The 26,882-nt window shown below is 50.9% G+C and overlaps 13 protein-coding genes across 13 annotated transcripts; 4 read left to right on the forward strand and 9 right to left on the reverse strand.

The window, feature by feature from the left end:
- Positions 1-205: 205 nt before the first annotated feature.
- Positions 206-1,708, reverse strand: N7474_007238 (uncharacterized protein; the record flags this gene model as incomplete). The annotated part of the gene is made up of 4 exons (XM_057198648.1): positions 206-390; positions 461-799; positions 844-1,092; positions 1,174-1,708. The coding sequence occupies 4 exons, from the start codon at positions 1,706-1,708 to the stop codon at positions 206-208; spliced, it is 1,308 nt and encodes a 435-aa protein (XP_057052088.1).
- A 650-nt stretch (positions 1,709-2,358) lies between these two features.
- On the forward strand, positions 2,359-2,952 carry N7474_007239 (uncharacterized protein; the record flags this gene model as incomplete). Its single annotated transcript, XM_057198649.1, has 1 exon — positions 2,359-2,952. One exon carries the CDS (start codon positions 2,359-2,361, stop codon positions 2,950-2,952), a length of 594 nt encoding a protein of 197 aa, XP_057052089.1.
- Positions 2,953-3,649: 697 nt separating this feature from the next.
- N7474_007240 (alpha/beta hydrolase) lies at positions 3,650-4,911 on the forward strand (the record flags this gene model as incomplete). Its single annotated transcript, XM_057198650.1, has 4 exons — positions 3,650-3,870; positions 3,921-4,066; positions 4,135-4,715; positions 4,774-4,911. The coding sequence occupies 4 exons, from the start codon at positions 3,650-3,652 to the stop codon at positions 4,909-4,911; spliced, it is 1,086 nt and encodes a 361-aa protein (XP_057052090.1).
- An 827-nt stretch (positions 4,912-5,738) lies between these two features.
- N7474_007241 (uncharacterized protein) lies at positions 5,739-6,070 on the reverse strand (the record flags this gene model as incomplete). The annotated part of the gene is made up of 2 exons (XM_057198651.1): positions 5,739-5,990; positions 6,041-6,070. 2 exons carry the CDS (start codon positions 6,068-6,070, stop codon positions 5,739-5,741), a joined length of 282 nt encoding a protein of 93 aa, XP_057052091.1.
- Positions 6,071-8,342: 2,272 nt separating this feature from the next.
- Positions 8,343-10,750, reverse strand: N7474_007242 (uncharacterized protein; the record flags this gene model as incomplete). The annotated part of the gene is made up of 2 exons (XM_057198652.1): positions 8,343-10,635; positions 10,704-10,750. 2 exons carry the CDS (start codon positions 10,748-10,750, stop codon positions 8,343-8,345), a joined length of 2,340 nt encoding a protein of 779 aa, XP_057052092.1.
- A 3,057-nt stretch (positions 10,751-13,807) lies between these two features.
- N7474_007243 (thiamine-binding protein) lies at positions 13,808-14,229 on the reverse strand (the record flags this gene model as incomplete). Its single annotated transcript, XM_057198653.1, has 2 exons — positions 13,808-13,995; positions 14,076-14,229. The coding sequence occupies 2 exons, from the start codon at positions 14,227-14,229 to the stop codon at positions 13,808-13,810; spliced, it is 342 nt and encodes a 113-aa protein (XP_057052093.1).
- Positions 14,230-14,955: 726 nt separating this feature from the next.
- N7474_007244 (GFA family protein) lies at positions 14,956-15,549 on the reverse strand (the record flags this gene model as incomplete). Its single annotated transcript, XM_057198654.1, has 1 exon — positions 14,956-15,549. One exon carries the CDS (start codon positions 15,547-15,549, stop codon positions 14,956-14,958), a length of 594 nt encoding a protein of 197 aa, XP_057052094.1.
- A 176-nt stretch (positions 15,550-15,725) lies between these two features.
- On the reverse strand, positions 15,726-16,707 carry rex4 (putative 3'-5' exonuclease; the record flags this gene model as incomplete). The annotated part of the gene is made up of 2 exons (XM_057198655.1): positions 15,726-16,332; positions 16,385-16,707. 2 exons carry the CDS (start codon positions 16,705-16,707, stop codon positions 15,726-15,728), a joined length of 930 nt encoding a protein of 309 aa, XP_057052095.1.
- Positions 16,708-17,190: 483 nt separating this feature from the next.
- N7474_007246 (uncharacterized protein) lies at positions 17,191-17,823 on the forward strand (the record flags this gene model as incomplete). The annotated part of the gene is made up of 1 exon (XM_057198656.1): positions 17,191-17,823. The coding sequence occupies one exon, from the start codon at positions 17,191-17,193 to the stop codon at positions 17,821-17,823; it is 633 nt and encodes a 210-aa protein (XP_057052096.1).
- Positions 17,824-18,211: 388 nt separating this feature from the next.
- Positions 18,212-18,761, reverse strand: N7474_007247 (SRPBCC family protein; the record flags this gene model as incomplete). The annotated part of the gene is made up of 2 exons (XM_057198657.1): positions 18,212-18,436; positions 18,489-18,761. 2 exons carry the CDS (start codon positions 18,759-18,761, stop codon positions 18,212-18,214), a joined length of 498 nt encoding a protein of 165 aa, XP_057052097.1.
- Positions 18,762-19,340: 579 nt separating this feature from the next.
- Positions 19,341-20,044, reverse strand: N7474_007248 (ADP-ribosylation factor-like protein; the record flags this gene model as incomplete). The annotated part of the gene is made up of 5 exons (XM_057198658.1): positions 19,341-19,614; positions 19,667-19,738; positions 19,788-19,850; positions 19,905-19,924; positions 19,982-20,044. 5 exons carry the CDS (start codon positions 20,042-20,044, stop codon positions 19,341-19,343), a joined length of 492 nt encoding a protein of 163 aa, XP_057052098.1.
- A 970-nt stretch (positions 20,045-21,014) lies between these two features.
- N7474_007249 (DNA-directed RNA polymerase I core subunit RPA135) lies at positions 21,015-24,893 on the forward strand (the record flags this gene model as incomplete). The annotated part of the gene is made up of 3 exons (XM_057198659.1): positions 21,015-21,515; positions 21,573-24,012; positions 24,073-24,893. The coding sequence occupies 3 exons, from the start codon at positions 21,015-21,017 to the stop codon at positions 24,891-24,893; spliced, it is 3,762 nt and encodes a 1,253-aa protein (XP_057052099.1).
- Positions 24,894-25,309: 416 nt separating this feature from the next.
- pre2 (proteasome core particle subunit beta 5) lies at positions 25,310-26,664 on the reverse strand (the record flags this gene model as incomplete). The annotated part of the gene is made up of 6 exons (XM_057198660.1): positions 25,310-25,645; positions 25,709-25,818; positions 25,876-25,891; positions 25,993-26,148; positions 26,220-26,327; positions 26,533-26,664. 6 exons carry the CDS (start codon positions 26,662-26,664, stop codon positions 25,310-25,312), a joined length of 858 nt encoding a protein of 285 aa, XP_057052100.1.
- Between the last annotated feature and the right edge of the window lie 218 nt (positions 26,665-26,882).

Here is a 26,882-nt window from a genome sequence, read left to right on the forward strand (position 1 = left end):
AGTCTCCTAAGACAACATACTAGAAATCGTTCAGGGCCTCATCCATAGGTCTTCAGGGTTAAGCTCTGTGGGGGAAGCAAAGCCCTTTTGGAGGCATCCTAACACCTTCCATGACGCTATGGGCTAATTATTTATCTGATGAGAGCTCGTAGTTTTTAGACATAGTTGTAGAGCTGGCCGGAGAGGGATCAACTTGCTAATTCGGTCAAACCACGGCCTTTCGAGAAATGAGAAGGCGGGCAGCCAAGTACAAAACACTAGCAACAATCAAGCATATTCCCGTAAACAATTGCATGGGGAGGTAGTTGGTGTTACCCGTGTTATCAAGTAACTTTCCGGCGATTGGGCCCATGCCGAGAACAGCGAACGAAATCATGCTGATGCAGAGTCCTATTTATATACTGTTATGACACAGTCGACCTTCGGGAATGTTTAGAAAACGTAAATAGATTAGGCTTACCATTCCATGTACCGATCAGTCCTGGCTCTGGTGCCAAGTGAGAAATGCACGGCGAGAAAAGGGCTTGGAGGGCGCCGGAGAGAAACCCGTAAAACACACTCCACACAATAATTCCTGCATTATTCCTGGCACTAATCCAGCTAAATGCCGTCACGGCACAGCCGAAGGCCACCAGTGTAAGTCCATTGAAGGGGCCAAGCCCGTGATCCGATGCAACACCGAAAGCGTAGCAACCGAAAAAAGCGCCAGTGTTCAAGATTGACGACATATAGAACGCCATGTTGAAGGATGCCCCCCACTGCATAGCGTAGGGAGTGATGTAGAACTTCATGGCGGGACCTGTCAGTACAGCGTACGAGAGATTTGATCGAGGGTCCTGGTACACACATAAGGAATGTAGATCCCAAAGAAAAAGATGAATGTGGCGAAAGTAAATAGGGCGGTCCGTTTGTCGGTCAGGAATCGCTTCACAGGAATCGGTTCTCGTGGGATCTCAGGAAACCGTGGGTGAACCATCAATGTGGCGGCCACCATGAGGATCAACTGCATGAAGCCAATGGTGCGCAGCGTCCACCCCAGTGACAACCCATAAGTGCTGATGAGCCGATCCACGAGGACTGGCCAGATGACACCTGCCGGAATGGGTACTCAAGTCAGCAGCGATCTTTTGTGGGCGATCCCCCACTGGACCTGACCCGGGAACTTTCGCTCACCGCCGATGTTTTGGCCGGACATGACCAAGCCAACAACGAATCCACGTTTCTTCAAAAACCATTGGGATTGGACAGCAAGGGCTGGGGTGAACACCAGTCCGAATCCGATGCCGCTGCAGATCCCTTGTGAGAGGACGAATTGATAATAGGAAGATGAAATCGACGCCATCATTGTTCCGAAGACCATGAAAAATGTGCCCAGGGCAAGGGGCCACTTGGGCCCTCGTTTATCAGACAGAATCCCGGCCCATAGCCCCAGGAAGAAACAACCAAATATTTGCAGGCTACCGATCCAGGAGATAGCACTGGAGCTCGAGTTGGGCAGTGTTACCTGGCTATAGTAGCTTTGGAAAACAGAAAACGCGCTCAAAAATCCGATACTTGAGATTTGTGCCAGCAGACCACCAACCACAGTGAGCCAGGCTTTGTAGCCCCTATCTGGAAACATAAGCTCCACGGAGGCGACGTCTGGGGACTGTAACTCTGCCTCGGCAGGGCCTTCCGGGTCGTGGGTTTTTTTAAAGTGGTATGGCATGGTGCACACTCGGCTGCGGTTGATGAGGGTAGAAATGAAGGGAAATCAGTCTCTAGTTGTTTCCGACCGAGCTGGGTATGTAGGGCCGGCAGTTATACGTACCATCCTGCATTAGACTCTTATCTACAGCTAGAGTAGACAAGCTTCGCTCTAAGCTGCTTACGGTTATCAGGTCTCCACCTTCCCCGCACTGCAGCCAGTCAGCCGGGTCCGCCCTTCGGAGCCGCAGCGGCTCCCATGTCGGGCGATTCTTCCGCGTTGCTAAGTGGATATGCAGAACTTACGCCCCATCTGGTCTATCGGGTCCCAATCTTATGTATTTCATCGAAGCCTCAGCGAAACCTTCTCCATCTGCCCGAGACTTTTTCCACGCATTGGTATCCTGCCCTTTTACTCCGCCAAACGAGTGAATCACTTGCTCGTCTGTCACATTTTGAACCCAACAGCACGGGGTATACCGGAATCCTCTTAGGCAGTCAATGTTTCTCAGTCTAGCAGCTTTCTGGATCCGACACGCGAAACCTCACGGATGAGTGTTCACTTGATCTGCTGAAGTCACGCAGTACGAATACACCACACCCGCAACCCCGATATAACACGCTAGGCCAACCTGGCCCGTCCCCTTCCCAACTCTTCGGGAGAGACGCACAATGGACCCTCGGAGAGTCTCTCGCGGGGGCGTTGAGAAACCCGTTCGTTCCGATCCATCGAGCTTCACGCCTAAGCGGCCAGTTACACTCCCGTTATCGAAGAAAGAGCCCGTCATCGCACTTGGTGGTATCGATCTCCAGCTCTTGTTGCCGCACCCTCAACTAACGGAGAACCTAGAACAAAGGAGCCGAGCCGTACTTCGCGATTCTACCACGTCTTCACCTCAGCTGGAATCTTGGTCCACGCCACCTATCCTGAGCAAACGACAAGCCTTTGGCTATCGACCTCACGAACGGGAATACTGGGCCCGGGCAATGCCGTGGCTCCAACTCCCTGCTTCGACACCATCCATGCAGAGCTGCAGCAATTTGCTAGACAATATTTTGACGACCGCTGAGGAGCGTTCATTCCTACGTGGCATGATGCCCGAGACAGCGTTTCCGAGTGAGAATCGTACCATACAGCCAGAGACTGAGAGCGGATCTGAAGCCTCAAAATGTATGCCGCAGTTCGTCGCTCCGTCGCAGGTGGAATATAACCCCCGCATGATTGGAGTTCCCGATGTACCAGAAGATGAATTTCTGACCTTCTAATCCGCGACTCAACATGACCGGGACTTGAATGTAGCTTGGATTGAGCTTATTCTAGTTGGGAAAATGGTATTAGTGGGTATTCTTTTCTCTTTTTTAGTGTAAGGCTTGTGGGGCTGTTCTATTACCAATCATATGCACAAAAGCTCTTGTAGAAATTTAGCGGAACAAACAATGAGCATTCCTTCTCTGCGAATAAATAATGGCTCCTCACAAATGGATCGAGGTCCAAGGACACCATGGCTGCCAGCGCACTCCTGATCTGGGGCCCCATGAACCAAAATTTCCACCGAATATTTCATTCGCAATCAATCGATTCGCTGCCGCGTACCGGATCTCTCTGGTCCGCTAAGGGCTAAGATAACAGCGATGAGGCACTGCTCGCGGACAATGCGCTACTGTTGCGGGATTGGAGTGGAACCGCTGGCGGAACCGCTGGCGGAACCGTCCTCACTTTGCGAATCAGGGTGTGATCGGCTTTGGATGCCGACTAGTGGCCCCCGTTAATATACCCTTGTGTAAAATTGCAGAGTTAGTTATTCATTTCTAAGGATAGGTATTTCGGCCATTGGTTTTCCATTCTAATAATACACTTGGTTAATGTGCCGTGAATGAGTCCCCATTTTCATTATAAGACCAAGAAAGTGCTCCCCTTCTTTAGCTCCAACGTTACATTTGATTGGAAGAACCAAAGAGCAAGATGTCTAAGGCAGCAGTAGATCCTGCTTCCTCCGTGACGCGGCTGTCATTCGTGCAGAAGCTCGATTTGCTCCCAGCTCTAGTCTCAATCCTGGCTGTGGGCTTTCTGTCGTCCTTTACCGGTCTCGTTCGAGGTAAGAAGGGGGCACCGAGCCTCCACCTTCACATCGGCTATGCCATCTTGCGGAAAGCGACGACTCGCCTGTCCCCGCTTCAGCTACAGTAAGCACTCTCCTATCGGGCTTGGTTGGTAAGGTGCTGAACTGAGACAGATTAGTCTCTCCGTCCACGGAGGCTATGTACCTACAGTATGTTCGATCCGCGCGACTGACTCCCAGGACGGTGGATTTAGGCGGTGGTGCTAAGGGTCACTGGCTCGGAGATCCGCATGCGAAGAAAGTGTTGGTTTGGTATCACGGTATGTATATATCGAAATTTTGAAATTCATCCCATCTTTTCACAACACTGATGCGAACCCAAATCCAGGAGGAGGCTTCTGCCTACCGGCCAACATGGGCTATTTCAAGTTCTTTGAAGGGCTTATCTGGTCCGCTCGCACCTCTGGCTATGACCTCGCAGTTTTCGTCCTCTCCTACACCCTGGCGCCACACGCACGGTACCCGCAACAACTGGTTCAGGCAACCGAGGCCTTGCGACATATTGTGAGTCGAACACACCGCGGCCCAGCTGACGTGCTGGTGGGCGGAGATTCGGCAGGAGGAAACCTGGCAGTCGGCGTGCTGTCGCACCTGTCTCATCCCCATCCTGCCATCCCTGAGCTGAAACTGGATGAGCCACTAGCGGGCGTCGTACTGATTTCGCCCTGGACATCTCTTGAGGCGAGTCCTACTGGGGTATCTAACAACATTGGGGACCTGATCACAACGCAAGTTGCGGGTCCGTGGTCAAGTGCATATCTCGGCGACACCAGCAGAGACTACTACACTGATGCCTCCCTTGCCCCCTCGACTTGGTTCGAAAATCTCCAGACTAAGCATATACTAGTGCTGGGAGGTGGTAACGAGATTATGAGGTCTATGATTGAAGATTTTGTACAGAAAGTCGAGGTACCGCACCTTCTCATTTCCTATCATGTCCAGAACACGACGAAACTGACTGCAAAAGATTGGCTTCCCTTCGGTGGAGTTATTTATCGGAGAGCGGGAGGCCCACGTTGCCCCCGTGTTCAACTTGTACGTAGGATCTAAGATGGAGACAGAGCAAGGGAAGAAATTGAAGGAGTGGCTCAAGAACCTCCTCTAGGGAAGCTCCATTTCTTGCAGGCTCATGCAGGTATATCACTGGGAGGTATTTCCCGTGAATCAAGACCATGTGGAAAGATTTCCTATAGCATGTATTTTTTGGACCGAATGGAGACTCAGGAAATTGATTCCACGGACCCTTCAGTAATGCTCTGCACGCAGGAACTATCCCTGAGTGGCCTCTGGTACGAATTTGCCTGTTTCAGATTAACATATGGTCGCAAAGAGGGAATACAAGCAACAATCAGGCCAGTGTAGGAATCAATAGCACACAGAATTTCGATGTTTGTGATGGGCACATTGGGGAATGTCAACACAACAATCAAAAATCGAGCAAGGCAAGCGCCTATGCTCAATATCGCAAATCCAAACGTGATGTATAAGCCCAGCTTTTTCTTCCAGTCAAGGCGCAGAATATGTAAAACAAAAAAAGGTAAAATAAAAATCGCCAAGTCAGATGTAAAGTGGAGAGCCCAGGTCGTGATCCAGATGATTAGAGAACTCCGCGTTTCACAAGAAGCGAGATGAAACCTGACCTTTGTTAACGGTGGGTGATTAATAGCAAGTTCAGTAGATATTTGACGTACCCATTCGTCTGACTCGGGACACAAATTAGAATCACGCATACTATAGATACAATATATGATAGCGCGGTGTAGATTGTGACTGTACAGAGCGAAAAGAAGAACGGTCGTAGAATAGATGGGAAGATATTGAAAAAGAAAGAGAGAAGTGCGGCCTTGTTGAGATACTGTGTGGTCAAAAATGGAAACCAGCTGGCGTATGCTATCTATTAAAGGATTAGCGGCACACTTTGGGATAGGAACTTCATGTTCTCGCCTTTTCCGTCAACCTAAGGTTGTTTGTGTTATCAACAAAGTTAGACCAGGTAGAACCTGAGTCGAGCCATCCAAGCTTCTTCAATTCAATGTCGAGTGCGGCTTCCGCTGTGCCGCTGAGCCATGCAAGGCAGATAAGATAATCACTGAGGATCAGCTTTTTATGCTGCAGATGTAGCCGAAGATAAAGACGAGCAAGGATCAACGCCAGGCAGACGCCAAGTAATGTCCACTCAACAGCCTACAACAGACAGGTTAGTATCGAACTGATCCTAGTCAAGTTCAACTTACAATAGCCGCTGAAGCAGACACGCCTCGCATTGCATTGGACGGTTGACTTCAAGTCCTGTGAATGAGTAGCTTCAAGACTGAATCGCGGGTACTATCGATCAGTGTATCTAAATGCTTAGCCGCAGACTCCGTGGCAGAACGCTTTTTTGGAATGTGCAGTTGACTGGTTTTGTCTGAATCTCTCACGAACTGAACCGCTCATTGTGTAATTAATAAAGTTTACTGAACCAGGATCCAGCGGAAAAGCAAAACATGTCAGGTGATATGAGTGTGAAAACTTTGTGTCAAGTAGGTTTGGTTTGATATATTGGTCGGACTGTTCACGACCGTGGGTCTGTTAATTATTGGCTAGGGAGTTCCATCAGCCCCACATCCGCTTCGCCTTCTGATGCTATCCTCTCGGACCCGGGAACGGAACCGCGATTGTTGATCCCTGTAGCTCAAATCATGGAGAATGTTAGCGCCTTGCTCCTTCGCGGCGACAAAGGCAATCTCGCTACCAAGCCACCGACGAGGTTTCAGCATGTTAAGCAAATCAATGCCCCTGACACTGGCGCATTCAGTCGAACCCTGGCCTTGGTTTTGTCTAAGCGCCGAGTAAACCCTTTCACTCCACCCCTTCGTTTCAGGCCGTTCCTCACACATTGTACTGTTTTGAACAGCAACAAGGATAGACCGATCCTGACCGCATCTAAATCGATAAAACCGTATGAAGATGAAATTATTCCATCATTAATAGGGGTGTTTAACGTATGGTTAACCTGGCCAAAACAAGAGCGGGTGGTGAAACTGACAGAACCTTTAATAAACAGGCGTTTGAAAAGGAGGCGCGTACTCTCACAGAAAGTGCTACTAGACCAAAGTAGTTAGTATATATGTCATGTCGCCACGTCACGTCTTTAGCAGTCCGACGATCATGCTTCTGCGCCCTAGGGACGGATCTATCCGTCGCAGAATGTTCAGATCAAGCGCAGCCTGCGATATGTAACTAGACGGATTTCATCAACAAAGATAGTGTTTGACCTCGTCACCTTCGAAGAGCCTACTTCTACACAGCGCATCCAAGTGCACGCTTTGAGCAATGCAAGGGCATCTTGATCATTATCCGCTAATATTACGCCAATCTTTACAACCACCGGATTTTGAGGGCCGTAGCTTTGAGGAATGTTCACACCAGTCATTAATGCTAGAGGATTATTCAATTTCGAATTCTTGATCTTTATCATCATTCGAAACAAAGCAATTGGGTTACACACAAAACTAGTCCAATTGAACATGTGGGACGTGAGCTGCAAGTCTTTACATTCTTTGTCTGGGCCGCAGCTCGATCGGACCATCTTAAGCGTTTCATTATAAGGACAGAGGGTGTAAATGTAGTCCTCATTGTGTGAGATGTCACTGGAATACTGTTTCGCTCAGTAATTGTGGAACTCGTTGATGCTCTCGACAGACTCATTCGTCCTTGGGTCATCGTTCTTTTCTGGACGGACATATAAGGTGAACCTTGACATAACCAACAGTGTCTTTTGTTGTAGCTGCACCAGTATCGCTGACATGTTAACAGCTCAAACAGAGCGCTGTCACGATCATACATTGTAGATTCTTGGAGTACGTAAGCTATTTTCGGACTCCGCATGTGGCCCAGAGATTTGTTTTGGCAAGTGGCAGGGTCCATTCAGCTAAATTACCGAAGCCAACTATGTCTGTATCAGCGGAGCTACGTGTGAGTTGTTTGATCCGACAGAGTCGGTAGAGCCAAAGATACTTCCCGCGTCCTCGTTACACTCAAACGCAAAATGATTCGAGATTCGGCGAAAAACGCAATCAGTTTCGTGATGACAAGCGCTTTCAATTTCTAGACTGTGGCTGCTGACCTTCAATGATTTCTCCTACCAACTTGTGCGAGGGCTCTACAATCATGTCGAACAGAATATCGCAACTGCCATGCGAAAGAGCCGGCTGACCGATATGTCAACCAAAGAGGTGATGCCAAAGTTGCCATCAGGGGCTTACTATCACCAAGCCGCAATGAAATCTTTCTACACACTGAGTAGTTCGTCGCCTCTGACGTAGACCTTTTTGACGTTTCATTTTTTGGGCATCAAACTTGCTCAATGCTCGTCAGTATGAGAGAATTAAGGACAGATGTCATTTGATCACTATTCTCACTCAGAGGATTGCCTCGTTTAAGAAATACGAAGAATGAGCGCTCAATAGCCATATTGCCCTCTTATCACTGCTAACGACGTTTGTCGAACCGAGACTATAAAAGGCTCAATCACTGCTTAAATTCCCGCTCAGATCAAGACGAAGGAGGCTGCGGGAACGAGTCCAGAACCTTCTCAGGTCCATGAATTGTCAACTCAGCATGTGGGAAATGTTGATCCACATCCAGTTCCAAAGTATACGAGCCAGGGTACAGCACCAGATCTCCGTTAGCAGCAGTGCGTGCCATGGAGCCAAGGGTCACGTCAATGCCGACTGTTCGAGTCTCTCCCGACTTGACAGCAAAAGCTCGCGCGTAGCCTACCAGCGTTTTGATAGGATACGGCTTAGGGCCAGCGTTGCTAGTGGAAGAGAAGACCAATGCAACATAGTCAGATGTAACTTTTCCGGTGTTCTTCACTTTGACTTGGAAAGTGTCAAAGGGAGCAGTGTCTTGGTACTTTGATTTGCCTGCATGCGCAAGGAGGGCTGCGGTGTTGTAGGGGCCCATCTCCGTTTTCACCCAGGAGACATCAAAGGTAGTATAGTGCAAGCCGAAGCCGAAGGGTATCACAGCGTTGTTGTACCAACGATAGGTACGCCCAGGGGCCATTCCGTTCGGGCGCAGAGCCATATCGGTCATGGGTATCTCGCTAGTATAGTTGGCTGGATATTGTGTGACCGGCAGTCGTCCCGCAGGAGCAGACTGACCCGTAAGGATGTCAAACACTGCCTGGCCACCGACTTGACTAGGGTAGCCGCACCATAACAGCGCATTCACATTATTGTTTTGCAGAAGCGCTGAGTCGTCTACTTGACCACCACCGAATTGCAAGACGACAAATGGCTTTCCGACTTGAGAAAGCTCATCAATGAGCTGAAGCTGGTTACCAGGCCAGGCGATTGAGTCTCGGTCGTCGCCTTCAGCTTCGATTGAGTTGTCAATACCGCCAGCATAGATGATGATATCTGCTGCCTTGGCTGCAGCCAGAGCAGCAGCAAAGCCAGTCGTGTCAGTCGAGTTTATTGCAGTGCCTTCCTGATATTGAACATTAAATCCCATCTGCTGAGCACCCCATACCATGGTTCGGATGTATTCTGGAGTGCCGTAATAATTTCCTTGCAGCTGAGTGGTAGCATTGGCGTAGGGTCCAATCAATGCAACAGTCTGACCATGGCGAGAGAGTGGTAGAACTTCTTTGCGGTCATTTTTCAAGAGCACAATACCCTCGACAGCAGCCTGGTTGGCCAGTTGCTGGGACGCTGGGGTACCGACATCGGACCATCCCAGTGTGCGATACTGTGACTCTTCTGAGTCGAACCATCCAAGGCGGACCAGAGAAGAATACAAATAAATCAAAGCGGAATCCAGAGTGGCGTTCTGGAACAGGTCTTGAGCGGCGGCTGCTCCGAGATTGTTTGACATTGTGGTGCCACAATCGAGATTTGTACCGGCATTCAGAGCGTCGGCCGCAGCTGCAGCAGCGGAACTAGTGTAGTGATGGTCGGAATAGATATTGCCAATTGCATCGCAATCAGAGGTCACCCAATGTCCAGTTTGATTCCAGTTCCAATGATCACGAAGAATAGTGTCCAACAGATAGCTGTCGGCGCACGTTGGAATGCCATTGACAGCATTATAGCTACACATGATGGCATCAACTTGTGCATCACGCGCGCAGCTTTTGAAGGGAGGCAGATAATACTCCGACAAGTCTTGTGTGGAAATGATTGCGTTGAAGCCGTAGCGTTCATTTCCCTCCCAGTCCTCAATGTCGTATCCAGCAAAGTGTTTGCAAGTCGCCACGACTCGCGGGTTGGCAGGCCCGATTCCATTTTGCAAGCCGTCAACCAGATTGTATACGTAACGAGCAATGTGGAATGGATCCTCTCCGGGTGTCTCTTGACCTCTACCCCAGCGTGGATCTCTGAATGGATTGATGTTGGGAGTCCAGAAATCTAGGCCAGCATTGCCATAATTGTTGAAAGCGCGGCCTTCGATGCTAACGACAGTTCCCACTTTCTTGATCAGGGCGTCATCAAAGGCAGCAGACATGAGGATGGGCTGTGGGAAGGAGGTAGCATAGCTGAAGTTGCCGGAGGGCTGGAAGGTGACACCTGGAGAGCCTGCGACGCCATGTAAAGCCTCGCTCCACCATTGATATGCAGGTAGACCAAGACGGATTGCACCAGGAGATCCGTTCTGAGTGTTTTGGACCTTTTCGTCAAAGGTCATGGCATCAACAAGCCCTTTTGCACGGGTGAGAGGATCGAGAGAAGTATCACAAACCGGATTGCTGCACAAAGGATCAACCGTGCAATTAGGCTTCGTAGATCCCGAAAGAGGAACTGGGTTGGCACTTGGATTGGAAATCTGGTATATGTCAACTCTGTGGGGATTAACAATCCCAGTTAGCTGACTTCCAGCAAATATTGAGCATTGTATGGTCTCACATACAGCCAAGTACCTCCGCAGATTTCAGACGAATTACCAGCACAGGACATAGTACATGCACTATCTGCCTGTTTCTGCGCAGAACTTCCAATAGTATTCCCACAATAGCATTGTCTAAATTGGACGGGTATGAGTTAGTACGGCATGTCAGGTTTCTGTCAGTCAAGGTAGGGACCAACGCACGATCCGTATTCCACTCCAGCATAAGTAAATCCAGACATCCCGCAAGTGTTGGCGCATGTCTGAGGCGTATTGGGCCCTGCAGGAGTAGCCGATCCCCCTTGAAGCACTCGTGAACTATCGTCTGTATAGCATCCCAAGAAAGAGATACTGGCCGTATAATTTTGATTGAGGGCTGGGAGACATTTGCCCTGCCGCTGCTGACTTGACGGCATTGCCGCGGTCTGCGTTGCTCCGAGGAGAACTACGCTCCATTTTAGGAAGCGAGATGTCATAGTCATAACAATCTTTGAAGATCCTGAGTATGTACAAATGATGTATACCTAAGCGGAGTGTACCTGCAATAAGAAGATTATTCTTAGAGCTGCAGCAGAACGGGGAGCCGTGGAAGCAATTTATACAAGTCTCTACGCTCAATTGGCTATCGCTACTGGTGTATAATCTTGAGCCGTGGAAGACCCTACCTAAAGCCATGCACGCATTTTGCCGGTTTTGCCGTGAGTCTAGTAGCTTTCCCCCGCAATCTAACGCATTTGTTCATGTTACCTGGCAAATCATATCTAGATCACTAAGCGGGGTCGGATAAATCTTAGAGGGACTCATACCCCGGGCCCCGCACGGGCGTTCCCTGATTATTATTGCTTAAAAGTGAAAGCCCACAGACTTGAGGGTATTGAGCTTCAAGTACACAGAGTGACAAAGCGCAGACTCGTTGGATTTTTTTATGTACCAGATTCAATAGATTGGCCCAACGAACTTAGCCAAATGTCGGTAGCCAAAAGCTCATATTGAGGCCTGCCTCTTCAAGCACGAGAAATCAAGTTCTTCCTGACTTCAGAGGGCATTGTGCATGAGCTTGTGGGGTTCCGATTAATCCTGGTTGGAAAAAGGTAATCCCTGTAGGTGTACATCCGGAACAAAAAAGTAAAAAGTAAAAAGAAAGATGGCAGGGATCTAGACCTCAGAACTAAATGTACGTATCTCATAATTTACGTTACATTATGCCAGTCACAGACAAGCCCAATAAAGTTAAGCAGCCAGTATTCAAGGTATACCCATACGCTCGTCTGCTCTTCTCGTTGAAGCTCCATGCCAGACTACTGTCGTCCTGTACGGTAGCCCGCCTCATGTCCCTCCTGTGCTTAGTGAAGAATTCACCGCCAACGGCGCGGGGAATCATTCGAAACCACCATGATAACATTGACCTGGGTACATGGAATCGTCCACTGCCGAAACCGTTCGCCAGTCTTATTGTATTGGATCGTGTTTGGCAACATACGTCAATGTGGCCCTAGATTATCAATCGGCTCATTTCCGGGGCTCCGCTGCTGCTACGCCTGGTAGCCCATTTGGGACGTTTTTCTCCGTAAAACAGTGCGCAGTGGCTTGGTCGGCTTGCAGAGCCGATGGCGATCATACCGCTTTCTGGGTTCCAGGTGACGATGGAAACTCTATATCGGCTAATAGTCGGATGATTTGCCGGCAATAGAAGGCATTCCATCGGCTCAGCTGGTATGCGGACTCGCTATGCTAATATTCCTTCAACCTGAAGTTCTACTAATTGGTAACTAGTTTAATATACTAACGTTCAATAGATACAACGAAACGGCGTGCGCACGGAGTCCTTGAAGCCATCTCGAATTCAATTGAATTTGAATATCAGATACTATATGAATTTAGCTTTTCAGGCCACACAATTCAGCCTAAGCGATCGAAAAGTGAACGGGAGTGACGCCAAAGCAAACGATCTCATCAAATACCAAGATCGCCTAGTATGCAACAATCGATGAGCCGTTCTATGTAAGTTTACTACTACATTACTATTTAATTATATACTAATATCAAAGTAGCACGCCAGCATCCTCTCAGGCAGATTCTACGCAGTATACTGACCTTGGGCGCACATCTTCTAACCTTCCTGCTCAAAATGGCCAAAACAGAAGCACAGGTTCTAACCGAGAGGGAAGAACTCGTTAACGAACGAATGCGGCCTGAGAATGAGAAAATGAAGTTAAACTAGGGCCCTTACGCCGGCAAATGGAGATTTCACGTTCGGATGACGCTGAAGTACAATCACGGGTAGGAGCAGAGCCTAATAATTTTACAATATTAGTTCTTTTCAATAAATTTACTAATAGAAAACTAACTCTACCATATTGATCAAATTGGAAAGTGAGAGTAATGTAAGGTATGCGAGGTTTAACTGACAGTCTGTAAAACTAAAAAATCTCTGAAATAATCATGTACTATGCTCTTATGCGATATTTAGATCGACCGAACGTCTAGATAACTAGTTATTGTTGCCACAGAGCACACGGGCATCGGCAAGGTGGTCAGTATCACTCCGTGAAGGAACCAAATAGGTCGAGGTGGAGGGTCTATGTTCCATCGTCAGTCAATTAGTGCCCGCGATAACTAAAGAGCAAGTTAGCCTGTTTCTGGACACGGTCACCCATCACTGCCACATCCCATAATATCAAATCTATTCCTTGTTCAATCTAGTTTGTGATCGGATTTCTATGGGAGTATTGTGTTCCTCCGGTTCCAACTATCCTTACCCGGGTCGTTTTAGAGACAAGAAAAGAAAAGAAGCATACTTCTTATAGTCAATTTGTGTTTTGGTTCTGCTGATATGATAAAAGCTTGACTCCCTGTCTCCATAATTTGCGACCTCCTGGCTCTTCGTTAGTACTGCCTCTCAAACTATTATTGTGCAGCTCCCGGGGGACTTCTTTACAATTGTTCTTCCACTTAACCTATGTGTCTGATGAAACCGACGTGAAAACCGTACGGAACATTATTAAAATCCACCAAGCAAAAATACTATACAAAAAACCAAATCACAAGGACGAGCCACTCATTCAGATCCGGAAAGAACGCGTTCTACCGACGCCATATTTCCTTCAACCGATTCTTCCTTGTCGGTTCTATGTAATAGAAATCATAAGCACATTTTCAAAGTTGTAAGAAATTCCATGTCTTAGATCATACCTCGTCATGATACGAACATCAGTTTGGATCCTCGAAATACCGCTGTGATGGACTAAAGTGTGAGCGACACCAATCAGTCGGAAAACTTCGTCCCACGGTCCTTCTGAAAATAATCTATTAGCGACTGTGCTGGGCAAGACTTTGTGTTTGCCAACGCATGGCTGGGTTCGATGCGGGGTTTGAATGTCGTAACAAGATATTTACCGATAATGGTCCCAGTCGCATGCATATGAAACTTCAATCCCGACTCCTGAACAAGACCCTTAATGCCTGCGATTTCATGGGAGAACGATGAACTCTGAGACCCGATCTGAAGGGCGAGGCAAAGAAGTGATATGAGCGATATGAACAATGACATAATCTCTCGCTACATGGAGCAAAGCAGAGGGATGCGAACTTACTGGAACTAGAGAGAAATCAGCAGTGCAGCGGGAAGGAGTATCCGATGTCGCTTCCGTGGAGGTCATGATAATGGCTGCAGCGGATGTCAATAATTTATGTACGTTATTGCTAAGGAGCACGGAGCTTTAGCTATATATAAGTATCCCATTTCCCAAAGCGGAAGATGAGGTCATCAGCTCCGCGTTGGACTGTCCGCCGACATGGTTCGCGTGCAAGTCGCTACACCCTGTTTTGTTCCACCCTAATGCATGTGGAATCTAGACCTGGCCATATAATGTACCAAGTTTCGTATGAATGTCATATGATAGACGGGGAATGAATTACTATTTCGTGAGTTACCCACCCGTGTTTACATCATCCGAGCTTATTTCTCTGGAATGCTGGGCCTGAATGATTGGTTACCATCTGGGGTCGGAGTTACAGAGGGGCAGATTTCAAGGTGGTACAATGAAGGCCGTTCATATTTAATTGGTTTACTCTGCAAGCCCTCATTGCAGTAGACATCTTTTTCTAGATTGGCATATTGAAGTCTTTTAGCGTTTCAGAATGCTTTGCAGGCTCTGCTAGAAGGAGAATTTCAACTATCTATTTCCCTTTCCTCAATATAGGACACTGAGCGCGTAGATAACGAGTCTGCCTCCCTAACAGAACAAGCTCTGTATGATGAAGCTTTACCCGTTGTTCACTTTGTCTCGCGTTTTTGAACCAGTTTCCTCCATCTGTCCATACTATCCTCTCTCCATACATCTTCCTTCCTAGGATAGAAGGCGCCGTATTGCGGGATTGAGTCATCCAGAGTGAAAAACCCTCGCTTGCTCCGTGTATAGATGTGCACGTCCGGCTGAACCTTCCACGCTTCATCCAGTGTCCCAACGCGAATAAACCGCGCCAGAGACCCGGCGCCTCCATAGTAGGACCAGACAGCAACCGAACATTTGGGGCATCGCGCAATTCTTTGACCGTTTCCTGACTCCGATGGGGTATTGATGATCTGGAGTTCACACATATCCTCGTCGGGAGGAGCGAGTGGTGGCCCTGCGGGCTTCGCAGCCTGGGTGTAGGACGCAGGGACAGAAGGTGGCGCCGCGGTCAAATCAGTGACTTGTCCTGACTCGATCACTGCGTTAATGGCAAATGCTGTCCCGGTTTCGCGTTGACAAGAGGTGCAGTGGCAGCAGTGCACAACAAGAGGACGCACCTCAAGGCGATACCGGACATAGCCACATGCGCAGCCTCCGTCCAGTGGGAAAACCGATGTCGATGTCGATTCAGCCATCCTTCAGTCCAGAGAACCTAGACTCTGTTGTCCGTGGATTGTTGGCGAACTTGACTGCGGGGTTTCTATGGAGATGAAGTAATACGAACCGAGTTGGCCCTTGCGTTCACCGGCTGCCTTCAAACAGATACTCCATCAAATGCAATTCTCGGGGTATATGGTCTAGTTAAAAAAAATCATCGCTTGCGCGTCTGCTTCTTCTTCTTCTTTTTCTTCTTCTGCCCATCCCCCTTCTCCGTACTCTCCACAGCCACCCGAATAGGCCACTTCTTCAAATGCTCCCTCTCAAAGGCATCCTTGTCGCGCCGATACAGTGCCATTGTCGCCCGTGCATCCTCCACACTCGAATGTGCGCCGTCTTGGATCTTCAACCCCAAAAACTCCTCCGCCAAAATCTTCAAACGCGGCGACCCACCGCCCGCAATCTTGCGGTAAGCCGCATGCTTGCTTGTGTCTCGAATATCGCGCTTGGGATGGCCCAGCAGCAGCGCATCCAGATCATTGCTCACGGCATGACCGACGAGAATGCGCCCGTCCATGATGGCTGCCACGTCGCGCTGGACTTCCTCTAGCGAGCGCGCCTCGACCATGTGTTTCGGCGCGATGCCGCTGACATGGGTCCGCCAGTCGGTGACCATCTCCTTGGGCCGCACGTATGAGTCGTAGATCTGGTCGCCGTTGAAGTTGACGATGCTGACGCGTGCAAGCACGGAGTCGTTGTCTGGGTTAGGGCCGACGCCGACCATTTCGCAGTCCATTGCGACGTATTTCCCTACTTCGGCGCTGGTCGAGAGTTAGGAAGACGCACTGTGGCACAGGTAGAAGTTAGACTCACGTCGAGGAGCGACCCTCGTTGACCTTCGCAGTGCGCGACACTAGAACCGCGGCCGAACTGCCCGCGCTGGACTTTCTCCGCGCAGGAACCGCGGCATCGACTGTCTCCACGGCCGTACTAGACATTCTCTTTCGCTTATTTGTTTTTGTCACTGTCCGTTCTGTTTCTGGGACCCTGCGTTTCTTCGGTGTCCCGTGGGCGGAGTCGTGGTCGGCAGCGGCTTTGCGCTTCTTGGTGACCGGGCTTGTTGTTGTGGAGGAGTCCCCCTTTTTCAGCGTCGCCTGCAACTTCTTCCAGTTACTCGATAGGCTGGATACGTCCATTCCGGCTGAATCGATGTGCTGGGGGAGGTCAGCGCATTGTGGTGTGTGAGTAAAAGTGGTGGTGAAGAGAAGGAGGAGGAAGTTGATCGGGGAAAATTTAGGGACCCACTTGTTTCTCTGTTGATGTGATAAGATAACACGGCTCTAACTTTAACTATGAACACAGATAGCATTGAACAGAATACCAATTCTGGAGACCGGAGAGTCAATTAATTCTTCCGAGTTCCTGCAGCCTGCCAAGGACGGTGGCTGCCGTGCTTTCATTATGCTGACTGGTTCTTTTGTCTCGAATACGAGGATCTGCGCATCTAGCTTCCAGATCTGGAGAAACGAGGAATCGAGACTGCAGGAAGAGGCTTGGGGGATGGATTTCATAAGAAGAGGAGGGCGCGCCCAGCTGAATTGCGTTTGCGTTTGGTTTGTGATTGTCGACTTTTCCATCCAAAACCACATCCTCTCTCAATCCATTTTATAACCCACAAAATGAAGTGGTCGACTCTTCTTCCTCTGGCAACACTCTCTCTACTCCCTTTCACCGGGGCATGGGAAGTAACATGGACTGGCCCCGACAACAAAAAGCACAGCCAATCCGGCCACGGCCCCAGTGACTGCATTGTGATTGATAACCCCAAGGGCCATCTGTTCAAGATCGACTCCCAGGGCGAAAAGGGGATCAACATGCTCCTCTTCACGAACAGCAAGTGCTCCGGCAAACCAGCAGGCATGGCGACCGAGATCTTTTCCAAGGAAGCTTCCGAGGGCCTGCTCGGCTTCAAGGTCGTGAGTCTTTCGTCAACGACAACCTCGACAACCACCACGACCGAGAAATCCGCCAGTGGCGCTGCGACGACGTCCCCGACGACTGCGTCGAGTCCGACTGCCTCCATGGGGAGCAGCGGTAGCGGCGCATCGATGACGATGCAGACGACAACTGCGACAGGCCCAGCTGCGACAACGACCTCGAAAACTTCGAGCGGCGCGTCTTCCGCGACTTCGAGTGCGGCGAGCACAAGCACGACCAATGCGGCGGTTCCATTGGCGGGTTCGAACGGGGATATTGCAAAGGGAGTCGTGGGTAGCATCTTTGGGTTGGCGATGGTACAATGGATGATTTAGATGGGGAGGTATAGTGCCAGGTTCAGGGCATGATTGTCTGTTTCGTCCAGTCTTCTATTCTCATCTACATTCCATTACGCCCAAATCCTTGATCTAAACTTACGATATCCTGTGCGTTTATGCCATGGATGAACCCGATCAATCACCTAGTTATGAAGCTTGGAGGTTGTTCTAAAGCAAGAATAAAAAGGGGCCCTAATCCACTTGCCTGCTCTTCCACAGTATTCACTGTCATCTGAGGTTCCACTCGACTCCTCACGTGTAGACGCTGGGGGGTATACCACTATACTAGGTACTCGCCAAAGCTGAATCTTCCGGATAATACTGGCAGTGGCAATTCAATTTGATTGACAATTTAGAACATCGTTTCATTCCTCCCGTCTTTGGATCACAATTCATGCTTTTCCGCCATTTTCCTCAACGCCCGGATTGTTCCTTGAACGGAGGATATCGCGATTCTCATATGGTCGTCCCAGGCCTTCTGTGCCTCTTGTGTTTCAGGCTCAATATCAGGAAAATTCCATTGATATGTGAAGGTCAGGTACAAAGCCTGGTCGGGCCCCATAGACAAGATATTTTGAATGATCGACCCGCCAGCCAGCGTGAAATGGCTCTGTTGTCTAGTTAGACCATTCTTACCTCTAAGGACTATTAGGCTCCCTTACCATGACCGGCTTATGCAGTCTGCATTCTTCTCGGGTCCATTTCCCTGCATTAGGAGATTCGTGAAGATCAGAAGCAACATGGGCTTCTCTCAGAATGTAGCAGCCATTCTCCCGTTCCTCAATCACTCGGGAATCATCGAAAGAGGGAATGAAGTCTTGAGGGCGTCGGGCCTTCAATTCCAAGCCTCTCCAGATTTGGTCTTGAGTCAAGGTGGGACTGGGAGGATCAGAGCAGTTCACTGGCTCGGAATACGCAACGTTGAGGATTACCATCCCGGTGACATTTAGGGGTCTTCAAACTGGCCACGGAGTGAGGAAATGGAAGATAATGATGTCAAGGAAAGAAGACAGCGGGAGGCCCCGCAGCACGCGGCCCAATGACCTTCAGCTTCAATCCTACGAGACAATTGCCACTCCCCGCAGAGGACCCTATCCTACCTACCGTACATAGATCACCATCTCCACGCGCCTCGATAGCCTAGAGCCAATGGCGGGTGCCGCCGACTTCCCCCGTCGGGCTGCACTGCCAACGCATCAGTTGGTCCGTGTTGCATTCCACCTTATTTAGGATCCCGCCGGACGGCTAACTGACTTCTTTTCTTCTCAATTGCATCTACCGTGTTGCTCCAATCCAATCAAATATTCATCATCATCAATTACACGCGGGTGCTATCAACGCCCAAAAAAAAAACCAATCCAAAACACGTCGTTGACATCGTTACATCTTGAGGCTGCGGGCCAAATCGCTAAGAGTCTACAGGATATCAAGACGAGGAAACGCACCAATCTGCACAGAGAGGATGAAAAAAAAAAAAAAAAAAAAAAAAAAGCCCAAAAAAAGAAGTGAAAGGTTCATCGGCTGGCGCGAGCAATTAGCCAGTGCAGGACAGCGTCGAGATTCGTTTCTTCTTTGGCACTGATCCCGTAGCAGCTAACTTCGCGGTGTGTGATGGATTTCAGGTCCATCGCCTCGATCAGCTCGTCCACGGAGAGCTTATTCGGTAGATCCGACTTGTTGCCGAGGACAAGGAGTGGGATGCCGTCCAAGGTGGGCTTGTTCATTAGGTCGTGCAGCTCCTCTGTCGCGACGGGCAGGGCGGGCCGGTCTGCTGCGTCCACGATATACCTGGACCGGCTTGTCAGACATTGCTAAATCATGTTGTCTTCTAGAATCTTACACGATCGCATTCACGCCCCGACAATACCGCTCCCACATCGGCCGGAATCGAGGCTGGCCGCCCAGATCCCAACTGCGAAGAGTATTAGCGATATCCTGCGATCTGTCGACGGTTTGCATACCATTTCAAGGTGACATGACCTTTTTGGACACGCTTTGTGTTAAACCCGATTGTCGGGATGGAGCTGTCGATCAGGTTAATCAGAGCCACCTAGCCCGCCCAGTCCTAGCCCACTTACTCGATCGTGAACTCCCCGCCCTGCGCAATGAAAATCAGCCAAAATGGACAACGGAAAGAAGACAGAGCACCACCTACCGCCAGGACCCGCAGCAACGAGGATTTGCCGGCATTCTGCAGGCCGATCATGGTGACGTCCATCTCGGTGGCCCTAGTTAGCAGGCTCTCGTTAGCCAGCGTCAACACGCTGCGGGGAAACGGACCAAGGTGGTTGGTCGTGCTTCGGGAACCAAATCCAGGCGGGAACGGGCAGGCCCACACTTACCAGAACATCCTCAGAAGCCAGTCATAGATGGTGCGAAAGATCCCGGCCATGATCAATAAACCTGGCCAATTTTACGGGGAGGGAGTTGGTGGTTGGCTCAGCAGAAGGGAGCCCACGAGAAAAGGAAGGTAAAAAAACGAACGAAAGAAAAAACAAACAAATGATGAAACAAAAGCAAAAAACAAGAGATAAAGGAGTTGGCTGCCCGCAGCGGAGGGGAGAGATGTGATGATGATAGTCGAAATGCAAGGAAGACGAGAGGGAGAACAAGACCAGACGGTGACGAAGTGGCCCAGAGGATGACACCAAGTGGGGTCAGAGTCCGTCTATGTAAGAATCATAAAAACAGAGACTACCGAGTCGATGGAAATCACCGTTGTCGTAGTTAGTGAGTACCCTGATCTACAGTGCACGCATGACCCACGAGAGAGGGGAGCGCTTTCGCAGTGTTCGACCAGTAGTGGCGGAGTAACTAGAGCTGGCGCAGTCGGGCGTTTCGGGAGGGCGAGGGGGGTTTTGTTTGATCCCTTCGCGCCGGGAAATGGCGCAGCGGTTGCCTGGAAATGACTCGGGGCGTTGGATGTTGCGGCAGTCGATGTCATTCAATCAATCATGCCTGGGCCGGGACAGGCATCAAGAGGCTCTCGTGGCTGCCGGGTGACGGGAGCGTTGCGGGGTGCCTGAGGCACGCAGCCTATTATCTCCACGTGACGATATCTCTCTCCCGGTTCCACCTTGAAATTTTTCCCTCCAAGAAGATCCGAGCTTTCATTGCCCACGCAATTGGGATATACACCACACCCTCCACGACAGCTCCCTCGCTGCTCGTGTGATCATCCCGCCGCCATGGCTCCCGCTGCGACCGACACCCAGTGGTCGGTCGACTACGACACTCTGCGTCGCGAGAATCTCTTCCGCAATCCTCCTACAGACCAGACCGCCTACCCATCACTGGCCGAATCCATTCGACCGCACGTCGATTCGTTCAATGCCCTCTTCGAAGACAGCAAGATCCTCGAGGCTGGTCTGCGGGACATTGGTACCAAGAGTTTTCTCGACGGAGACAACGAGACGGCCGAACAGAGAAAGGCCCGTCAAGCGGAAGGCCGACGACCCCCGAAACGCAACCGCCTGAATGTGCGCGTGCGGGAGATCTTCCTGGATAAACCTACCATCCCGCCAACCAATAAGTTCTCCACCCGGAACCGTAATATCTACCCCTCGGAAACGCGCGAGCGCCATGCAACCTACCGTGGCAAGCTGCGTGCCCGTCTCGAGTACCAGATCAATAATGGAGACTGGATGGAGTCGGTGCGAGAGCTGGGCCAAGTTCCGATTATGCTGAGAGTGAGTGAAACGGTAATTCGTGATGGGGAATAGCTTCTGACCCGTGCAATTTCTTAGACCAACCGATGCCATCTCGAAAAAGCAACCCCGGAGGAGCTCGTCCGGCACAAGGAGGAGTCTGAAGAGCTCGGCGGCTACTTCATCGTCAACGGCAACGAGAAGCTGATCCGGATGCTGATTGTCGGCAAGCGAAACTTCCCCATGTCTATCGTCCGTAATTCGTTCGTCAAGCGTGGACACTCCTACACCAAATTCGGTGTGCAGATCCGTTCTGTCCGTCCGGACCAGACGTCCCAGACCAACGTTCTGCATTACCTCAACGATGGAAACGTCACTTTCCGTTTCTCCTGGCGCAAAAACGAATTTCTCATTCCTGCCATGATGATCCTCAAGGCACTGGTTGAGACGAACGATCGTGAAATCTACGAGGGTATTGTCGGCAATGCCTCCTCCAAGGGCTCGAAGAACACTTTTGTCACAGACCGTGTGGAGCTCTTGCTGAGAACCTACCACGCCTACAAGCTCCATACCAAGTCGGACTGCCGGGCGTACCTGGGTGAACGTTTCCGGCCTGTGCTGGGTGTGCCAGCTGACATGCCCGCGGAGGAAGTGGGCGCTGAGTTTCTGCGCAAGGTCGTCCTACCGCATCTTGGCAACTACAATGTGACCGAGACTCAGGATTACGACAAGTTCAAGATGATCCTGTTCATGATCCGGAAGCTTTACGCCCTGGTTTCCGGTGATTGCGCCCCGGACAACCCCGATGCAGTTTCTAACCAGGAGGTTCTGCTCGGCGGATTTTTGTATGGCATGATCTTGAAGGAGCGAATCGAGGAGTGGCTGCGGTCCTTTGGGCCCATCACTCGAGACTGGTGCATTCGGAATAGCGGTGCCAAGTTCACCGATTCGTCCTTCGAACGGGACTTTTTGGGTAAGATTGTCAAACGGTCCAACGAGAACTTGGGTAATGCCCTCGAGTATTTCCTGTCTACCGGCAACCTCGTCAGTCCCACAGGTCTTGATCTACAACAGACATCTGGTTACACGGTTATTGCAGAGAAGATCAACTTCTACCGGTTTATCAGTCACTTCCGCATGATTCACCGTGGTAGCTTCTTCGCCCAGTTGAAGACCACCACCGTCCGCAAACTGCTTCCCGAGAGTTGGGGTTTCCTGTGCCCTGTGCACACCCCTGATGGATCTCCTTGTGGTCTGCTCAATCACTTGGCGCACAAGTGTCTGATCGCCACTGGCAACCTGGATGTCTCGCACCTACCTCGGATTCTGGTCCAGCTTGGCGTGCAGTCCGAGTCCTCCGTGGCCCTTGATGAAAGCGTGTCGGTGCAGTTGGACGGCCGTATTATCGGCTTCTGTTCTCCGAAGCAGGCTCATCAGATCGCAGACACCCTTCGCCACTGGAAGGTTGCAGGAACCAACAACATTCCGCGTGAACTGGAGATTGGCTATGTTCCCAACTCCAACGGTGGCCAGTATCCCGGTATCTACATGTTCTCCGAAGCGGCACGCATGTTCCGTCCTGTCAAGTACCTGCCACTGGAGAAGCTGGACTTTGTCGGTCCGTTCGAGCAGCCCTTCATGGATATCGCCTGTGTGCAATCCGACCTGATTCCGGGCTTGTCGACCCATATCGAGTTCACGCCGACCAATATTCTCTCCATTGTGGCCAATATGACACCCTTCTCCGATTATAACCAGTCGCCCCGTAACATGTACCAGTGCCAGATGAGCAAGCAAACGATGGGTACCCCCGGCACATCGATCGCGTACCGTACCGATAACAAGATGTACCGCCTGCAAACCGGTCAGACCCCGATCGTGCGCCCGCCTCTCTACAATGCCTACGGTCTGGACAACTTCCCCAACGGAATGAACGCCGTGGTGGCCATCATCTCCTACACGGGCTACGACATGGACGACGCCATGATCATCAACAAGTCCGCGCACGAGCGCGGCTTCGGATACGGCACTGTGTACAAAACCAAGACGCATTCGCTAGCCGAAAAGGATTCGCGAAAGAGCCGGTCCAAGCGTGAGATCACCAAACTGTTTGGCTTCGCGCCAGGCGACATGATCAAGGACGATGTGCGACAAACTATCGATGAGGATGGCCTGCCGCATGTGGGCACTCGAGTGAAAGAGGGCAGCAAGATCGCCGCATGGCACAGCGTGCGCTACGACGCCGCGTCGGACTCGTACGTCAATGTCGACGGGATCACGCATTTCCTCAAGTACAAAGACGCCGAGGAGGGCTATATCGACAGCATCCGTGTGCTGGGCTCTGAGAACGGCAATGAGCCCTGTCAGTCCATTAGTGTCAAGTACCGCATCCCTCGCAAACCGATCATCGGTGACAAGTTCTCGTCGCGTCACGGTCAGAAGGGTGTCTGCTCGCAGCTGTGGCCTGCCGTCGACATGCCCTTCTCCGAGAGTGGCATCCAGCCAGACCTGATCATCAACCCCCACGCTTTCCCATCTCGTACGTCCTTCCCTCTCCCCAACCCATTATCTACAACTAGCTTCTAACAAACTCTACCAGGTATGACAATCGCCCAAATGATCGAATCCATGGCCGGCAAAGCCGGCGCTCTGCACGGCCACCCACAAGATTCAACGCCCTTCCAATTCTCCGAAGAAGACCCCGCAACCGACTTCTTCGGCCACCAGCTCCGCAAAGCGGGCTACAACTACTACGGCAACGAGCCCCTCTACTCGGGCATCACAGGCCGCGAGTTCGCCGCGGACATCTACCTCGGCGTCGTGTACTACCAACGCCTCCGCCACATGGTAAACGACAAGTTCCAAGTGCGCACAACGGGTCCCGTCAACGCACTCACGGGCCAACCGGTGAAAGGCCGCGCCAAGGGTGGCGGTATCCGTGTCGGAGAAATGGAGCGCGACTCGCTAATCGCCCACGGCGCGGCTTTCCTCCTCCAAGACCGACTGATGAACTGCTCCGACTCCCAGCTTGCATGGATCTGTCGCTCCTGCGGCTCGTTCCTCTCTACCCAGGTTGCTGTCTCGGGCTCCGGCTCGTCGCGCGCTCGCGCGGCTGTTAACCCCGGCGCGGCGGCGGCGGCTGCCAAGGCGGCCCCGAATCAGAATACGGCCGCGCAGCAGGCTTCAGCTGGTCCTGCGGGTGGTGCGCTTGGTGGGGTGACGGGGATTGTCCGCTGTCGTCGCTGCGCGCGCCGCGCGCTATTTGATGACTCGCGTGCGGAGGTGTGGGAGGACGGTGATGGGTTGCGTCATGTCGGCGGTGATGATGTTACGGTCGTTGCTGTGCCCGGTGTGCTGCGGTATTTGGATGTGGAGTTGGCGGCGATGGGTATTCGGATGAAGTTTTGGGTCGATCACTGATTGATACTATTATCCTAATGCTGAAAATGTGGAGGAGGGGAAAGAGGAAGAGGACCAAAAAGTGGTTGGATTCATGTCATAGATGGCGCAGAGGTTTTTTGTTGTGTTTTGTACTTTTCATATCCATTTTCTTTGGCGTATATAGTTTTGCAATGCAATGCATCTCACGAAATCAGGTCCTTGGAGAGTAAAAGCGTTCTAGAAAAGTCATTTGACGAGATCTTCTCTCTATCTGGGTAGGCTCTTGTATCCAAACTTGAGTTATAGCCAGAGTGAATATAATATCCCTACAGCTTACTTCAACCGAAACATCTAAGAGAACCATTTCATTCCCCATAATCCAAACAGACCAAATAATACAAAGCCCGTCCCCTCCTAACCTAGCCTCCTCACCAAATCACAACCCCAACCCGAGCTTACAGCTCCGAGGTAACATTCGAGAACTCCCCATGATCCAGCTTCGTCTTCCAGAAGATAGGATTCATATCATCGAAGCCATGGTGCACCCAGCCCTCCTCCTTGACATGATAGCAATTGATAAAGCCACCGGAGTAAGCGTCGCGGTGCATAGCAGCCAGGATGGCCCGACGGCCGAGATCCAGCGCCTCCTTCTCCGACAGATCGTAGCGGTAGTTTGCATCCAGCACGCCGTAGGCGAATGTTTGTCCGGACCCCACGCAGAACATGTTGCCTGGTAGGCGCGTGCCGTCCGAGTCGATATAGTACAGGGCTGGGCCTTCTTGCGGGGTCATCTTTATGAACTTGGGTTAGTCGCTTTTACTTGAAGGAGGCAAGGAATGGTTAGCAAAACATACCCCTGCCAGCATCGTTCCCATGCTCAGTCCATACCCCTTGTACGCGTAGGTCAAGTTGGCGAGGATCTTCGAAGCAGCCGCAACTGTGATGCGGCGCTTGTGTCGGATTTCTGGTAGTCTGTATCAGCAACCAGCTTCCCCAATGGCAGCTCATTTAACAAACATACCGTGGAGAGTACACTGCTGGCTCAAATATCTCAACCAATATTGGCAATCCTAATTTTCGGGGCCTCCGGTCAGCAACCAACTTCCATATCACCCACACGAAGAACACAAGAACTCACCGCCGCACCACCGGCCATGGTACCCAACAGGCCAGGCGTGGGTTTGTCCGACGCCTTGTCCTCGCCCCGGCTCAACCGCGACACGGGAATGACCTTCTTGACCGTCTGGCTGGCAATCCAGCTGCCGGCCGTTGCTCGAGAATCGGTGCACACAATCTGGGAGGTGGCATTAGCATGTGCCCATGGACATAAAGGATGTGACAGTAGAAAGAGAGGAGGTAGCGTACGATGCCGCCCTGGAAACGGAAGGCCAGGGTTGTTGTTCCGTGAGCGAGCTTGATGGGGCAGCTGGGGTTGGAGTGGTCGTCGGTCATGGCGCGCAGGAAGGCAGAGTGCTAATCCGAAAAAATATTAGTATGTTGTTCGTTCAGATTCACCAAAGGGCTGCGGTCTCCATTGTGGATTTCTTTTTGTCGGCAGGATGATTGGGGAGGGAGGGAGTGGCTCGACTTGGCAGCAAGTTGTCGACGATGATGACACCAACTGAGTCAAGCCGATCCCAGCGCAAACACTGCAATCTCCAACGACGAGGGATCTCACATTATCGACAGGAGGGAGGCTGAACTTGAGCGAGAGCGGGGGGAGGCTCTCGGTGAGATCGAGCTGCTCTTGCTCCGAGTAGAACTCATTCTGGTGGCGCGGGCGCGAGTACTGCGCGACTAGCTTGTCCATGGCTGTGTGTGGAGGATGAGTTGACAGGGACTGAAGAGGGTGAGGAAGGGAATGAGGATGGATGAAGAGGTGATGGAGGGATTGGGGGGATGAGAGCTCCGATGGAGCTTGGGAGGTTCCGCGTCACTTTGGCGCCTGAGGTCACGTGGAGCTGCTTACAGAGAACAGATACTCTCGGACCGAACTGTACAACAACAGCAATTAACGACTGCCACTTA

The sequence above is a fragment of the Penicillium riverlandense genome (assembly GCF_028828495.1).
Source record: "Penicillium riverlandense strain IBT 135883 chromosome Unknown utg000006l_segment0_segment0, whole genome shotgun sequence".
NCBI lineage: Eukaryota > Fungi > Ascomycota > Eurotiomycetes > Eurotiales > Aspergillaceae > Penicillium > Penicillium riverlandense.